This window comes from Priapulus caudatus, unplaced genomic scaffold (genome assembly GCF_000485595.1).
Source record: "Priapulus caudatus unplaced genomic scaffold, Priapulus_caudatus-5.0.1 Scaffold268, whole genome shotgun sequence".
Lineage (NCBI taxonomy): Eukaryota > Metazoa > Priapulida > Priapulimorpha > Priapulimorphida > Priapulidae > Priapulus > Priapulus caudatus.
The window spans coordinates 105,821-123,825 of NW_014577329.1; the positions used below are offsets into that span (position 1 = coordinate 105,821).

Here is an 18,005-nt window from a genome sequence, read left to right on the forward strand (position 1 = left end):
TTGAATTTCATCCTGGGGAGAACCCTGCGTGGGGTTTAAAACTAATGCTCGCCTGAGGCTAGTGGTGATCCGTAAGGACTAGTAGCAAATCCGTAGCTACTTTTTGTGCCACTGACCTCATTTGATTTGAATATAAAATTAGTGTGTGCAAACGTCACAAAATTGCAAAACCTAACCTTATCCCAAAGTCACGATGAAAACCGATGGCACGGACCAGGGCCAGAAGAACAAATTACATATCGGAGGGTGCATGATGGTATCAATAAAGCGCAGGAATCAGACAGTGTTCCTGCTAAGGATTTGAAACAACTGGTAGACAGGGTCAAGACAGGGTTTGCCAACTCGTGGTCGAAGTTGACATCGTATAGAAAGGTTGATAGAACGATGCAAAGTTGATCAACCCGTCTAACTAAAAAACTAAAAGTTGATAGTGTAAGGCTTAAAGCCTACCTAAAAGCTAAGCTTAAAGCTAGCTAAGCTTAAAGCTACCTTAGTGTAAGGCTTAAATCAAAGCCTTAAAGCCAGCATTAAGGCTCAGTTGAGCTCCAATCGCTACTCAAGCTACTTTTGCCATGCACCTCAGCAAAAACAGTATTGCACACACTATCACACGAGTGATCACAATCACAATCTTTAGAGTCACACTGACTCTGGTTGGTGCAAATATTGACCCGAATCTTTCACAATTTCACACCTTGCATATATACTACACACCCCAAGTTTCTCAACGGATTTAATCACATTGATTTCAAAAATTATAAATTGGAAAATCAAAGCCTAATTGGGAATCAATTTAAATATAAATAAATATATATATATATATATATATAACAGGTGTACTAACTTTTCAATAAACTCCGTAGTTCCGGCCAGCATTGATCCGACTGGAGCTCCAAGACCCTGAAAGGTTAACAGTAACCGGGTTAGACGTCACCAGCAGATGAAGCTACCGACTAGTGCATTATCAATAGCCTAATCTCTCTACCTTTCCACATTCTTTATGCTTATAAATATACACCTTGGATAGACACATGCTGACAGAGTCGCATTTTTTGACTAAATCCAAAGGCGGCCGATCCAGGGCATAGGCAGCATTCATCAAACGGGCTCCGTCCATGTGTACTATAAGGCCATGTTCGTGTGAAACTTCTGCCACCTGAAAGCAGCAGGCCAGCATGGCGAATGATAAACATGTCAAACTAACAAACAGCTATGAATATCATATAAATGTCTGATGTCATCTGGCTTGCAGTTTAATGACGAATTATATATTATTCATAATTTCGATATCGGATTGCATGGTTCTCAGCCTGCATTACAATCGTTCACTTACGTATACTAGTAAAAGCATATCATGTGCATATGTTTCACAGCCACACAATATAAATAGTTTATGTGTATCATAAATAATTCCGTTCCTTGGGCATCATTAGAATGCATGCAGTAAGGCCTGCACATGCCACCATGACGCACCTCCTCAATGAAAGATAACGGTAGAACACGACCGCCACAAAAATTATGCGTATTCTCTATTGAGACGACTCGGGTCAGCGTCTGGTGGGGGTCATCTGTGGGTCGAATCTTCGATTTTAACTCCTTGATGCTGAATGTTCCGTCGTTCCGATTTATGACTGGCATTGGATGCACACCTGCCACCTGGTGGGGAAATCACTGAGCGTAAACAGACGTACGCCTTTTAAAAAGCTGCATTTAAAATTGTGTCTAGGAAACATCTGACAATTAATTAAATTCATATGATGATGAAGCTTAGACGCACATAAACTACAAGCAGTATGCACCATATATATAGTTGCTTTATCCATGTATAAACCATGCAGCTATTTTTCAACTGTTCCATTAAAGTGACTGTAACATTCTTCCAGTCCCTAACTACATATAAAGAGATATATATATATATATATGAAATAGATATCAGGCTGATAATCACCAATCGGGCAACCAGTGAACAATCCGGTAAATCACATTACAGGGCTACAGTAAAATCTGCTGCCTATAGCAACTAACATTTTTAGAATAGAAATAAATATTGGTCCGATCGTGAGCCTATAACTCGGTACAGCTTATCCAAGGTCATGATCACCAGGTAATATTTACACTTTGTCCACAATTTGCATACACTGGCTTGTGGCATAACAGATAATTAAGTTTATCTCGTCTCTATCCCTATAGCAGATATGTCTGCACCATTGGGATCTTGAGCTGGCTCGTTTAGCTATTTCTGACTAACCCTAACCCTAACCCTAATCCTAACCCTATACATATTATATATTATATATACAGGGTTCTCCAAGCTTTTTCATTATAGCATGGCGGGGCTGCCTTTACGGTCCTAGTTTTAGCATGTTTTAGCTAATTTTAGCATGGCGGCTATAATATTTAGAGTGGCGGGTGCATTTTAGGATGGCGGGGCTCAACGATAGCCTGGCGGGCCGCCAGACTACAAGTGCTGTTGGAGAACCCTGATATATATATATATTATTCAGAAATAGCTAAACGAGCCAGGTCAAACAGAGGTCAGGGGGACATATAGACCTTATCTGCGATAGTATGTATACATAATTACAAGCTCCGGTCGTGAGCCTAACTTGGTACAGCTTATCCAAGGTCATGATCACCAGGTAATATTTGCACTTTGTCCACAATTGCCATACATTGGCTTGTGCCGTAACAGATAATTAATTTTATCTCGTCTCTACCACTATAGCAGATACGTCTGCACCATTGGGATTTTAAGCTGATATAATGAACGAAGTTGGGAGGCAAGGAGAGACAGAGGGTGCAGAAGTGGAAGTGGGTAGATACTAGAAAGGGTAGAGGATAAGAGAAGAGGTTTAGTAGAGATAGAGGATGAGAGGGAAGAAGAGCTAGGAAGGAAGGTGGGGGGGGAGGGAGAATCAAGATGGCAGAGTGGAGAGTGGGCGAGAAGGGGAGAACGAAAGGGAAGATTTCTTCCCCGAGACATATACCACACCAGATTCTTCATCAGCAAAGTAACCATCACCGCTGTGAACACTGTCATCGTTACCAGTAAACCAACGCACTTTCTAGCTGGAGGCTAATGTAGAGCTATCACCTGTAGCCTTGCAAATTACGCGCCAGCCGGACTAGTTTACACTGAATGTGCAGTCCACGAGGCATAAACTTGAAAATGGACATGCAGCATGTGCAGTTGGATCTCACTTGACAGATAAAGAAACAGTGAACAGTAGCCACAATTTGCAGCTTTGTGCGGTGCTTAAAAACAATCATTTTTAGCAGGGGGAGTTTTTATGGGTGATATGAACAGGTGGTTATTCTATAGAGGTGGTTGCTAACACCGGTTTAACAATAGTATCCAGGGGCGTACACAGACATTTTTTGATGGTACGTAAAATTGCACTCAAATTTGTTATTTTTACTGAAATCCTTCTGACCATCTGGCATATAATGACACTGTAGTCATTATTCTTATCACATGCATAATTCTGTAAGCCCAACTGAACGTTACATTATTTCGTTTTAGTAAAAAGATCATGTATTTTTTTCATTCTGAAAAATTTTAGTACGCATTTGCGTACTTTGCGTATAGGTAGGTTACGTAGGTACGCTATTGGTATCGCTTCTGTACAAGTTTGACATTCGCTAGCAGTACACCAACTAGTAGGCATATACCTGAGCGATTCCTCCTTGTTCAAATAGAAAGAGGTGCGACTTATCTCCCAAAATGACTTCATCACCTCGGTTGCTACAGTGGGCCATCACTGCATAGAAAATATGCACATAAACGTAATATACGCGTACAGAGCATAATGACAACTAGTACAACTAGTAAATGCACATGTACTCTACTAGCGTGATGTGTTTATACACGAGGCAGACTTTCTTACATGCTTTTATAACAGTATTATAGATATTATCAAGAGTACATAATAGAGATTACAATCGAGAGAGTACAAGAGAGTACGAGAGTACGAGTACGAGAGTACGAGTACGAGAGAGTACAATACATAAGAGAGAGTACAATCTATTATGTACTCTTGATATTATCTCAAGTATTATAATGTACTCAGCGATTCCTGCACTTGCCTCAGAAACAACAGATTAATCTTGTATACACAGCACAGTGATAACCTGCATAACAGAAACCTGAGTCATGGAAATTGGCTCATAAGGAATAAGTAAGTTATTGCAATTTAACTCAACAGAATATTTAACGAAAACTTGTAGGGACAGTGATTTTCCGTTTCAAAAAATTGCCTTTTCCGTTTGGGAAAATCATGAATTCCGTTTCAAAATAAAGAAAAAATGGAAATTCCGTTTTGCTAGAGATTGTACACACCAAAAATGCAAAATTCCATTTACATATATTTGCATGAAAAAAAGGTATTTGGTCACTGAATTCTGTTTGGTCTTCCGTTTGAAAACATCTTTTCCGTTTCCAATGGCCGTTTCCGTGTTTTCCGTCCGTTTTCCGTGATCGCGGAAAATCACTGTCCCTAAACTTGCTGCTATGAGATATTTTAAAGGAATGACCAGAAGGTCAGTGTTTTCCACAGGAAAAAATGGGGTACTAAATCATTACCAAAATCCCAGCGTATGCCTACCTGGCTGTTGCAAACCTCGGCTCACCCTCTAAATATTGACCTCATGAGCGCGCAATATCCCAGAATGCACTGCGTGCCACCCCAGCATGGGAATCAGAAACGTTGTTGTTGCCGTTTAGAACACGCTGTTGCTGCGTGTGTTTGTTTACACAGAGATGTCACATGCATGCATTAATTAGTGGGCGGTGAACAGGAGATTGAAACAGATCAGTTATTTTGTCGTTATTTATACCAACACAACTTTTTTTTAAAGTTTGTTGAAGTTAATCGGCCATAGAAAAGTCACAGTGCAGTAGCAATTGCACATACCATTGTCAATTCTAAACACATCCGTTCAATCATCGTAGAATGTAGAAAATTGCAAAGCTCTCCGTTGTTAATAATGCTACAGTTGCTGATGTTTTAATACAGATTTCTCGAAACCCACAACTCCGATTCCAAAAATTTTGGTTTAGTTTTAACGCTAACGCAAGTAAAGTAAGTAAGTAAAGGGTCTCTGGATTTATTATGAAAGGTTATATTTTAGAAGTGTTGGCTCTTTATTTACATTTATTGTTGTTTCATAAAAAAACTTTACAGATTTTCGTGCATCTTTGCAACTTATTTCCTAAAATAAAACGTTTTTTTTAAATTCCAGGGACCATTTACTAGTGCATACTATGAACAACTTATGGCTAAACATTTAGGTTCCACATAGCAAGCTCCTAACAAGTTGGTCAGCCCAGCTTTGATATGTGCTGCTAGCCCAGTAAACAGCTATCATGAAACAAGCAAGTGTGGGTACACCAAATGTTAATTACTAGTTCACTTATTTATATGTAGTTGACTTACTGGCGACGAGATTGCCCATTGTACCACTTGGCACAAATAATGCCGCCTCCATGCCAAACATGTTTGCCACCTTTGCTTGAATCTCTACATGAAGAATAGAAGAATGAAGAATGTAATCATGCATCTTAGTCAATCCTTGGTACAAGAAAGAGGAGATGCGACTCAAAATGAATGACTTACACCTCAAGATTTCAGCATTTTACTAGTTTGTGCAATTCTTATATTATTTTTTATGAGGAACAAATTATATGACCACACTCCATATAATGGAAACATGTGAATTCAATCAACTGCACAAGCTCTACTGAGATATATTTATTATTATATGATGATTCAAGTTTACTAGTACAAGGACTTTATTATTTCCACAATCAATATCTTCACCACTGTTTAGCCTTCAGAATATGCTACTTGCTGCATGGTCACTCACCGTGTATCATAGGGTCTTCGCGGAAAACATCATCACCGACAACCGCATCCGCCATTGCCTGTCTCATTCTCTTGTTTGGCTTCGTTAACACATCGCTCCTCATGTCTATAACGCGAGCATCCGAACCTAGCTCAGCAGATCCTACATCCATGTGGTAGCAACATGCACCAAGCGTCCAGTTCGAAATCTTGTTGCCTCGGCGATGCAAAACATTGGCGAGAAGGAATCTGCTAGCCATTGCTGTGACTGCTGTGATGAGCTCAAACAATGTTTATAGCTCTGACCAGTTCAACGGAAGTAGAAACTTAGTTCACGGTACAATCTGTGAAGAAAATGTTACATTGACTTGATAAAGTAGTAGCGAGTAGGTAGAACAATTGATCCAACACATATAGGTCAGGAGTAAAAAATCTTATTTTTAAGATGAAATAATTTAATTTAAGATTATTTACTCCCGATATAGGTACGTACATACTCAGTGTTTTCCCTGGTTAAAATCATAAGCGAGGTGGCAGTGTTGATAAGGTGAAAGCACGACATGCCGATGCAAGCGCCGTCGTATTAAACATGCCTAGCGTGTGCCTAGCTGGCACGAGTCTGGCGAGTAACGAGCACGGTACGTCACACCCGCGGTGTTTGCACATGCTTTGATGTGCGGCAGAACTGATTAAGGCATGGGGGTGCCGGGTAGGGAACGTAGAAAGAGAACCTGGGACTGGAGAGTGCCAGCCGGTTATCGATTTAGGGGGATCCTGAAAAATTTGCAGCAAAGTGACAATTTCAGCAAACATTGAGCGAGGCGGATGAAAGAAATCAGTAAGGTGGTCCGCTTCGCTGATCACATACCTGGTAGGTATGTATACATGCAAACAGGAGTACATCAGATAGCATGTATTAATGAATTCTGATACATGCGAACCACTGGCACTACGTTGAGTGGTCTATTTGGTCAACTTTGTCTCTCTCCGTCTTCAATATTGGACTTTGAAGGTTATGATGTTATATAATCAGGCCTGAACTTGAACATTTTTATATCAAACAGCCTGTCACTGTCAGTGACAATGTCTATGATATGATGTCAATGATTATCATCCTGCAGTGCTTCATATCAGAATCGGAATCAGACATTGACTGATTGAGACAGCTGATACTGATATAGCTCTAGTACTATAGCCCGCGTTCGATTAACTGCCGCAGGCGGTTAATCGAACGCGGGCTATAGTACTAGAGCTAATACTGATACTGATAAGTGATAGACTATAGACTATAGTATATATATTATATAGTGTCATACAAACAGTGATGCTCATACTAATAGTAATACTAGTATTAGTAATAGGGTCTATGCATTGTCCCCCTGACCTGTTTGACCTGGCTCGTTAGCTATTTCTGACTAACCCTAACCCTGGTAACTATCTGATATGGTTAGGGTTAGGGTTAGGGTTAGTCAGAAATAGCTAAACGAGCCAGGTCAAACAGAGGTCAGGGAGACATTAGCTCCTCTCAGCGACAGTGATAAGTGCACTGATACAGTGATAGCGATAAGCAACCAAAACAAACAATTTATAAAGAAACATATATAACGGTCTGTTAGTTATTAAGAATGCAACACTAAGTAATCCAGAACTAGAGTTTTAGCTTTCTAAGTGCATTGATACATACATACGAGTCTGATATGATACATCGCCATGAGATCGAAGTTAAAGTTAAAAAACACGCGAACCTCACATGATTGATGTTGTTCGACGGGGGCGCCATCTCTTGGTAATAAATGATCATATTCTCTAGAGAATTTTCGGGTTGTTTTCACTGATCTCATATCTCCATATAATGATATATCTCTAGAACCAGAGGTTAATAATGACAAATTGTCATAATTTGACATTATTAACCCCTGATATAACTGAGTTATATATTAACAGTGGTGGTTTCATTGATATGTGGTATGTGATGCGTATAAATTACATGGTTTTGGCAAGTTAGGCAAAATCTCATTGCAAACATATTTGTGTTCTCTAAATCTTTTGTGTATTATATATAATCGTGTAGTCAATATATAACTTCAGGAGTGAATAAAAAAAAGTTGTTCGGATTTACTATACTGATATCTTCACAACTATTAGTAATAGTGTTACATATAGATCAATTTATAAGTAGTTAATTACGCCGTTTGTGTGCAAAGATTCATCCGTAGATATGTATAGAAAGATGATCATGCGACAATAAAAATAATAATAATTTAGAATAAGAATACATAGGCATAACAGTAGAATAACCATTAAAACAAACACAACGCCTATTTTTCAACGCTTGAATGTATTCAACAGCTACGAATAATGCCTAGGATGTATAATGAAGAATAACGCAGTATATGTTACCAACATTCTTCAGAGAAAATCACTTCCTATCATAGCGATAACTATATATAGTGACTTAATATATATATATATATATATATATATATTATAATTTGTGTGTTGTGTGTGTGTGTGTGTCTGTGTGGTGTGTGTGCGTGCGTCGCGAGCGTGCGTGCGGTGCGTACGTACGTGCGTGCGTGCCGTGCGTGACAGAATAGATATATAGAATATCCGGATAATATCATGAACATATATATGCCTGAAAACATGTTTACTGATTATAATAATATATATATATATATATATATATATATATATTAATTAACCCATCGATCAATAAGCGTCTTAGTTCATGAAAACCGCAACTAACTGAAACGACGTAGCTTTTAATAAGTTAATAATTACCAACGTAGTTTAACATTATCAATATTAATTTTTTTTATAAATCGTTCAAAAATAAAAACAAAACAAAAAACTAAACAAAAAATAAAAATATTAGGTAAAGTCAATTTCACTCAATACACTAGCATTAGTTCTATAATATACCGCACGCGTCAGTGACAGTGTTTTTTTTTTCCTTAACGACGTTATATAAAATAAAACGTTAGGTTCTTGGGTCCTTAGTGAACGAACAGCGGTCTCTGGTCATAAATTATATATATATATGTTGTGTGTGTGTGATGTGTGTGTGTGTGTGTGTGTGATGCGTGCGTGGCGTGCGTGGCGTGGTGCGTGCGTGCGTGCGTCGCGTGTGTGCGCTTGCCGTGACAGATTAGATATAATATGAAGTTCCGGCATAATATCTGAACATATATATGCCTGAAAACCTGTTTACGATTATATATACTATATATCATATATATATATATATATTAATTACCCCCCCTTACCCTCTCATCAATAAACGTCGTTTTACAGTCTCATAGAAAACCGCAACTAACTGAAACGGCGTAGCTTTATATAAAGTAATCAATCACACGTAGTTTAACATTACGTCATTAATTTTTTTTATAAATGTCGTAATAACATCCATTATTACGGTAAAGGCTACATCTTCACTCATACATAGATTAGTTCATTATAAAGCTAAAATCATAGCCGACGCGTCAGTGACAGTGTTTTTTTTCTTAACGACGTTATATAATAATAAAACGCTTTAGGTTGTTGGGTCTTGGTGAACGAACAGCGGTCTTGTATAATTATATATATATATGTTGTGTGTGTGTGTTGTGCTGTGTTTGTGTGTGTGTGTTGTGTTGCTGTGTGTGTGTTGTGGTGTGTCGTGTGTGTGTGTGTGTGCGTGTGTGTGTGTGTGCAAGGGCGTAGTGAGGCCTCCCAAAAAGTGCACACTTGCAGAAATATAGTAGTCCGATGCGGGGGTCTGGTATGGGCGCCCAAGTGTCGCATTGATCTGATTCGCTTACGAAATCAATCGATTTTGGCGAACGAATCAAGTCTACAAAGTGATTTCGCTACGAAACCAACTACTGGCGAGTGCATTTCGTCCGACGAAAGTCAGCCTTACTGCGCGCAGTGATTCGTGACGAACTCAGCTACTGCCCCAAGTGATTTGCGCTTAACGAATCAATGCTTACACTTGGCGCGCCCGGCCGAGCCAAGTGTCGCATAACTTGATTCGTTACAAAATTATTGAATTTCCGTAACGAAATCAAGTCTACAAACGTGATTTCCGTTACGAAATCAACTACTGGCGACGTCACTTTCGTTCGAAATGCAGCTACTGCGAGTGACTTCGTGGACGAAATCCAGCTCCCCTGCGTATCTACACTTTGGCGCGCGCGCGCGCCGCCCAAGTGTCGCATCTCTGATTTCGTTCACAAAATTATTGATTTTCGTAAACGAAATCAAGTCTACCAAAGTGATTTCGGTTACGAAATCAACTACTGCGCAGTGATGTTCGCTGACGCAAATCAGCCTAACTGCGAGTCATTTCGCTTAGCGAATCAGCTTTTACTGCGAGTTATTTCGTTCAGCGAAATCAATCGATGTTTGTAACGAAATCTAATGGGGCGCCAGTGTACATGGGGGGTACGTGCGTGTACCCGCGTGCACAACCGCGTATTACGTGCGTGTACCTGCGTGTACGTGCGTGCTACCTGCGTGTACGTGCGTGTACCTGCGTGCAGCGTACGCGTGTCACTCGAGTGTAACCGATGCCGTGTACCCGCGTGTACGTGCGTGTATCTCCGTGTACGTACGTAGTACCCGCGTGCAACGTGCGTGTATCTCCGGGTACGTACGTTGTACCCCGCGTGTAAGCGGTGCCGTGTATCCCGCATTACTGCGTGCTACGTGCGTGTACCTGCGTAGTACGTGCCGTGTATCTGCGTGTACAGTGCGATGTACCCCGCGTGTACGCTGCGTGTCCCGCCGCGTGTACGTGCGCGCTGGCAACAGGCGTGTACCGTGCCGTGTATCTCCGTGTACCCTCGTGTACGTGCCACGCGGGTACCCACACGTACACGCACGTACACCGCGGGTACACGGAGATACCACGCACGTACACGCATCGCTGCACGCGGGTACACGCACGCCGCCTACACGCAGGTACCACGCACGTACACGCAGGTACACTGCGGGTACACCACGTAGCCACGTACACAGGAGATCGATACACGCACGTCACTCGGGTACAACGCAACGTGCACGCGGGTAACACACACGTACACGCACGTATCACGCAGGTTAACCGCCCACGTACAACCGCCGGTTACACGCCCCGTGCACGCGGTACACCGCACGTGCACCGCGGGTAACCACGGTACCCCATGCTACAATTGGCGCCCCATAGAGTTTCGTTGACAAAATGCATTGATTTCGGGTATACACATCAGTCATGGCGACACTCATGGCCGGCGCCGGCGCGCCAAGGGTCCACATGATTTCGGTAACGAAATCAACTCGCAGTAGCTGATTTCGTAACGAAATGACTCGCCAGCTGAGCTGAATTTCGTAACGAAATTGGACTACGCAGTAGTTGATTTTCGTGCAAGCGAAATCAGCTTCTGTTGCTTGTTATTTCGTTACGAAATCAATAATTTTTGTAGCGAAATCAAGTCATGCGAGACACTTGGCCGCCGCCGCGCGTGCGCAAGTGTAGCATGAATTTCGTAAACGAAATAACTCGGGCAGTAGCTGATTTCGTCACGAAATCACATCGCAGTAGACTGATTTCGTCACGTAATACTCGGCAGTAAGGTTGGTTTCGTAACGAAATCACTTTGTAGAACTATGAACTTTCGTTACAAAATCATGGATTTCGTACGAAATCTAGTCATGCGACTTGCGGCCCCATACGGTCTGGGGTACTCTCCAAAAAAATTTGAAATGTCAAGCCTCGAAAACGGCATTTCCTCTCATTTTTCAAGCTATGTTTGAAAGCAATCCAATTCTTGATCCCCATTTTAAAAGGTAATTTGTAACATTTCAAAGAGGAATGTCGCTAAAGCTGATGTTTCTTGACTAAAGTATCTAAAAATATATATTAATGAGTATGTGATACGTAATAAACATTATTTACGAAATTGTTAATACTCTCAGTTAACATAATTATAAAAAAATAAGCCTATTTCAATCTGCATTTATACTTTCACTTGTACATCTGATTTTTTGAAGGTTTGAATTTGAATAGGTCAGCATTGTCATATTAAATACACATTCCAAATCTTAGAGCACATGATATAGGACACACTCTAATCTGATGGCACGTATTAATAGTAATACCAGACAGTCGTCAGATAAACTTGTCTTTTTTCTTTTTTTTTCAATTTTATCTTTTCTGGCCTGGATGCGCAACTTACAACATTCTGAAAATTACATTTGTTCATCTACCTTGTGTCTAACCATGTCTCGGCTGGCACATGCATGACCATTGCATTGTTGAAGCTTAACTGGGTCGTGCTGGTAGGGGGGGGGGGGCACTCCATATATATTGGCATGGATAGTATGTGGCCGCGGGAGAGACCCCCAATTTTAAACCCTAAAAACTTCCGTTCCATGTGGCATCGCATTTTTAAGAATAGTCTCGTTCCGAGAGCATTTAAGTATAGTTACCATGCAGATCTCTCCAAATTTTTTGCCGTTCCGGAGACCCTAGTTTTTTTAATTATTTCGCGTTCCAGTGCATCGTTACTTCAGAATACGTTGAAGGCCGGCCGTCAAGGCAATGGCATGCACACGTGTGTGTGTTGTATGTGTTGCGTGCCTGCGTGTGTTGTCTGGGTGGTGTGTGTGTGGTGTGTGTGTGTGTGTGTGTGTGTGTGTGTGTGTGTGTCGTGTGTGTGTGTGTGTGTGTGTGTGTGCGTGCGTGTCGTTGATGGCGTGTGTGCCGTGTGCGGTGCTTCATCTCGTCTGCCGTGGTCATCCCCCGCCTTGTTTTTTCTCCCTGCTACATAATAACAAACAATTATTGGTTCAAAGTGCTACATGCATAGATTTTTAAGAGCAAATCAGCTGTTCCCCCCCACAGTTCCGGAACGACCCCCTCTTTTAAACGTGTCCAGTGGTCATCGCATTGAATCTTCAGACGAAATCACTAGTTCCGGAGACCTCGCATTGTTTCAAACATAGCCAGTCCAGAAGCACAGCCACATTCCACCAAAGCATATAGTTCCAAGAGCCCCATTTTCAGGTCTGGAGTTAGTTCCTAGAGGCCCACCCCCCCCCGCATTTTTGACTCTTGCAGTGACATACGCTGACGATATATGTGGGGGTGAGTGCCACCCCCGGGGTTTCATCTGCCTTGGTATATTTGCTCCTCTGGTTTCGGCCTTACAGAAATTTTTTTTTTCAAAATAGTGCCAGCGGCAGTGCGTGCTGCCGTGGCGGCCACTACGGCCCTGGTGTGTGTGTTGTGTGTGTGTGTGTGTGTGTGTGTGTGTGTGTGTGTTGTGTTGTGTGTGTGTGTGTGTGTGTGTGTGTGTGTGTGTGACTTGTGTGTGTGTGTGTTTGTGTGTGGCGTGCGTCCGTGCGCTCGCGCGTGTGTTACATGTAAATAATATATACTACTATATATATATATATAATATTATGCATATACATATTTGTGTGTATGTATGTACAGAGAGAAAAGAGAGAGCAAGAAAGCGAGTGAAGGAAAGAGAGAGGGAGAGGGAGAGGAGGAGAGACGGATAGATATCAGGAGTAGATAATAGGGAATCCCCTATTATCTACTCCTGATAGATATGGATATCAACATAAACTTCTGATTACAAAAGTCGTGCAAACTACGCATATCATACTCAGACTTTCTCTAAATCCTTCGTAACGCATATAGCTGACTAACTACTACTTATATTCACTACATAAAAGTAAAGTAATAAGTAAAACGAAGTACACAATATAACATATAACACTGACCAGTATTTTACTCATATATTTTAATGTTCGTTACAAAAAAACTGCATGCTTTCCTATTTTTCCATAGGTCAATACAAATGTCTGGAAGAATGTCTCAGCATCAACACCTTGCACCACAAGAGGCAAGCTAACTCCAGCACATGCGTAACTCTCTGCAAAGAGATGGACTATACAGCAGTGAGCTTCTATTCACCAAATAGTCAACGATGCCATATATATGATTAAGATTATCACACGTAATTAGTAGCTTTGTGAAGAGTGAAGAAGATTGTGTCCGAATTGGTACTGTAGTTGTACTAGAGTTGGAAGCGTAACCGATTAGATTATTAATAATATTTGCAACTATTAATTTTAATTTGCTAAATGAAGCAGTTAGCATTAGGCAAGAAACTAGGAGATATTTTCTCGACCATATATGGAAATATATAGTTGGAATTATAAGTTGTGCATCCCAGATATGTCAAATCTCATGCATTGAGTGTGAGATTCGCACATTAGAAGCCGCCTCACACTCACAACAACGCATTGATATCTCACGCATTTCAGAAATATAAACAATAATAAAAATTATCCACAAAAACGTGCTCACATGATAGTGATTTCACTGGCGTAAGGTACGTTTATTTTGAGCATTGGAGGTCTCAAAATCTTATAAGTAAAGATTTAACATCAGCAAAAATTCACCGGATTGCAGGATTTAAGGAGTCCCAAAATATTTATGAGGGTGCATGCCCCTGCACCCCAATGTCATTAACTTGAGAGCTCTAGCACCCTCCCTCCTATAGCCCACAAAATCCAGTTGTGAAATAAGTGGGACGTGTACGAAATGAAAGAACACATATTCATATATTGGTCTCTTCTGTTGTGAAAAATATCAGTTCATAGATACACACGCTGATCAGGATAGTATAAAAAATTATTCTTTGCACCAAGTACTAGCATCGAGTGCAAGACATTACATATACGTCTTTAGTTACTAGTACTGGGTGGAACCCTGAACATGTTTCTATGTATACCATATCGTAATATGCATATATTCAAGGTGAGATGTACACAAATATTAAGTAAAATGGCATAACCCTTCGTGTGTACTCGCACTTAATCCAATCACTTCTACACTTATATAACAGTATAAAATGACTCTATTTTCCTCTCCCTCCTTTAGTTAGAAGACAATTAAGACTAGTAGCACTCATAGAAACAGTAGATAATTGTAAATTCCAGTAAGAAATCTGCTGAAACCTAATTAACATAAGGACAGCTTTTAAATGCAAAACAAGGCAGTGGAAATCGAAACAGCTAATGCCTCCTATAGCCGCTTGCATAGCATCACGAAGTCGGCGTCGCTCAGCGGTTGCCATGGGTAACGCAGCATCAGCGACATCTGCTTTTCGAAGTCAGGCAAGTGCGACGCGTAGCTCTTGAACCACAGTGAGCGCTGCGAGAGCGTCGTCTCCTTGAACACGTTGGATCGCTGGCCATCGAGCACGAGGCAGGCGCGGCGGACGCGCACGACACGCAGACGCGGGCACAGGTCAACCATGAGCAGAAGCACCGAGCAGCTGATCGCCTCGCTGAAGACAAACGTGTGCAGTCGCTTGCACGCGCTCACAAACGTGATCATGTGACTATCAAACACTGGACTTGACGTCGTCGGCGACAACGCCGGCGGCGGCGCAACCACATGCCGGCGTAGCACCACACCATTGGCCGCGACAGCAGCGTTGCGATTCGCGCCGCCATGTGTCGGCGTCCGCGTGCGATTGGTCGACGGTTTGTCGACATCGTTGAACCCATTCACGAATGCGAACGTCTCCAGCGAATCGCTGTACTGCTTCACGTTGCGAATGCAGTCGAACGTCAGAACGTCTTCGAAGTAGACAAGGCTGAGGGGCATCGCATCCATGAGGAGGTGTGCGAACGCAGCGAGCGAGTGAGCATAGAACTCAACACGAACCTTCGGCGCCCGTACTGCAAACTCCGTCCACCGCGAGCTCGGGATGATGTGGCAGTTCTGCCGCGACGTGTAGCGGTTGCAGATGATAGTGATCGCGCGCAGCGTCGCCACGGTGACGAGCGACAACAGCACGGTCTCGCCGAGATGCTGCGGGCTGACGACGAGTCTCACCAGGTGGCGGCACGCGCCGATGTGCGCGAGCGGCTTCGAGAACTTGAGCAGCGTGTAGTTGATCAGCTCAAACGTGTGCAATCCCTCGGCGCAGTTCTGTAGAACTTCGGCCATCGGGTCAGGCGACAGCATGTAGAACGCGCAAGCGATGCGAGTGTTCCTCACGGAGAAACGTCGCAGCGTCGTGACGACCGCAAACAGCTGCCGAAGCTCTGGGATGAGGTCAGCATCTGCGCCGCGCTGCTCGGCAACGGGGAAGTCGATCGAGAGGCTCTCGAGACACAGGCCGACAGCGGCGCCATCTCTCAGCACCTCGACGAAGCTCCTCAGTTCGCTCGAGGTGAGTCCGGAGATGTTCACATGTCGTATGTGTGCGCTGTACGACTGCACGAGGTCCCTACGGTCCTGCTCACAGAGGGTGCTCGTGATGTCAGCTCGTCGCCATAGCAACGGGTGATTGGCAGCTTCGATCCACTGCTGACACACGGAGGAGACTGCAAGCTTGTCAACCGTACTCAGGTAGGAAAATATTCTAACCTGTTAAAATACGACAGTATTAGGCCATAATAAAAATATTGTTTGTTTGCCCTTACCCGACCGACCCGCCAAAAAGGGGCCAACTAAAGTTTTTTTTTTTTAACAAATTGAATTACTGTATGATTCACTGTACATTATATAAATCTGTAGGCAATACATTATACGTACCAATCAAAACAAACATTCAACACAAAAGGTATCTCCACACAAGCACACCCGAGCATGTAGACACCATGCTGAATTTATAAAAAGACCCCCCTCAAAAAAAAAATTTAAGTCTGGGTCGGGTGAGGGCAAACAAAGATTTTTAAAATTGTGGCCTAATTTAACTATCCCAATAAGCAACATACAATGCTGCATACAAATGAAGGACACATTAAAACACAATTATATGCTTATTAAACTTGAAATGTATAGCAAAAACAACATGACGTGTAGTTCTCCTATTTGCTAATGTTAAACAAATAACAATAAAAGAAGTTGCTACACATAAACACTGTTTTACATTATGTTACACCATGCTAATCGCTGATATGGAAGAATATGCTGTGCTCAAACTTACCAATGCAAGGTTAGGAAGTGTCTCCCAATCTGGCATTGTCCAGCGTAGGATTTCAATGATCGACTTGCGATATTGGGTGTTCCTGTGAATGCTGTTTCTCTGGTAGCCATGGCGAACATATGACCGTTGGAACGACGAATACATACACACCTAGATGTAGATTCGGCACTGCCTGCTCAAAAGAAATACAATGTCAATAAGAAAGAATCAGAACATGACTATATTATAGTAGTTACATTGCTCTGCCTTTAATATTCCCCTTCCACTTCCCCTTATATGGACTTCTCATATATTCCAGTCACCAGTATCTACTATGCATGTATAGTCCTTGTAGCTCCATCTGCTGGGGTATAATTCCAAACTTTATCATCACTAGAGCCATATAGGAATAGGTCCTATTATTTATATATATAACTACGTGCCTATATATATATATACACACAGGGTACAAAATCAAATATCCCCGATTTACTTTCGGACTCCCTGATTTGACATGTGCCGAAGTCCGTGCGACTCCCTGAAAATTCTGCCATACTAACTAGTTCGTTCCAGAGCACGCGGCCTCGCAGAATTACTGTATTTTTTCAGCTAATGTCCAAAGAAAATTTGGCAGACGTGCAACCGCATGAATCTTCAAAATAAGCAAATGCGTTATCTTTAATTTTGAACCTCAGATGGCAGACTCCCTCATTTTGCTGCGAACTCCCTCTTTTTGAAGGTAAGGAAGTCCGTTGGACTCCCGTGTTCAAAATTAATTTCTACCCCTGTACACATATAAATTTGTAGTAAAAAGAGAGCTATTAGATGTGATCACAATGTGGGGACTAGGAAAGACTTAACTGAGTACCAGTAGAGTATAGGGTGATCCAACTAAAGGTTAATCAGGGTTTCAAAATATTACACATTCTCAGTCCCCAGTATGTTACAGAAGGCTTTACATTATCACGTGAAGTCCACAGTTTCAATACCAGCAAAGTTGAGGTGTCCATTTTTAAACCAAGGGTGGGATGCAATGAGAAACTCTTTTACTTTTAGTGAGATCGAGGCTTTGAACTCTCTACGACAATGTCCTGGCTGCGGATTAAAGGGACTACGTCACGAATTTTCTATAATAAAATTTGTAAAAAAAAAATTGCCATTTTTTTTACATTAAAAGTAAGAACTAACGTTACTAAAT

General features: G+C 41.8%; 2 protein-coding genes across 7 annotated transcripts in view; both read right to left on the reverse strand.

Moving 5' to 3' along the window:
- Positions 1 to 18,005, reverse strand: part of LOC106808328 (probable low-specificity L-threonine aldolase 2) — a 33,381-nt gene that overhangs the window by 5,444 nt on the left and 9,932 nt on the right. For 2 of the 6 annotated variants that reach the window (XM_014810999.1, XM_014811004.1), the window contains exons 1-7: positions 7,528 to 7,612; positions 5,866 to 6,187; positions 5,436 to 5,519; positions 3,673 to 3,761; positions 1,474 to 1,656; positions 1,019 to 1,156; positions 845 to 900 (exon numbers count right to left, since the gene is read on the reverse strand). In XM_014810999.1, the coding sequence (XP_014666485.1) occupies positions 845 to 900; positions 1,019 to 1,156; positions 1,474 to 1,656; positions 3,673 to 3,761; positions 5,436 to 5,519; positions 5,866 to 6,103 (788 nt within the window). In that variant the 5' untranslated portion in view covers positions 6,104 to 6,187; positions 7,528 to 7,612. Of the gene's footprint in view, positions 1 to 844; positions 901 to 1,018; positions 1,157 to 1,473; positions 1,657 to 3,672; positions 3,762 to 5,435; positions 5,520 to 5,865; positions 6,188 to 6,336; positions 6,449 to 7,527; positions 7,613 to 18,005 lie in introns of those variants that run through there. The other 4 variants (XM_014811003.1, XM_014811000.1, XM_014811001.1 and 1 more) reach the window with 4 other exon arrangements.
- Positions 13,605 to 18,005, reverse strand: part of LOC106808327 (F-box/LRR-repeat protein 21-like) — a 6,180-nt gene continuing 1,779 nt past the window's right edge. The window contains exons 2-3 of the mRNA XM_014810997.1: positions 16,829 to 17,000; positions 13,605 to 16,266 (exon numbers count right to left, since the gene is read on the reverse strand). Coding sequence (XP_014666483.1) covers positions 14,911 to 16,266; positions 16,829 to 16,972 — 1,500 coding nt within the window. The 5' untranslated portion in view covers positions 16,973 to 17,000 and the 3' untranslated portion in view covers positions 13,605 to 14,910. The remainder of the gene's footprint in view (positions 16,267 to 16,828; positions 17,001 to 18,005) is intronic.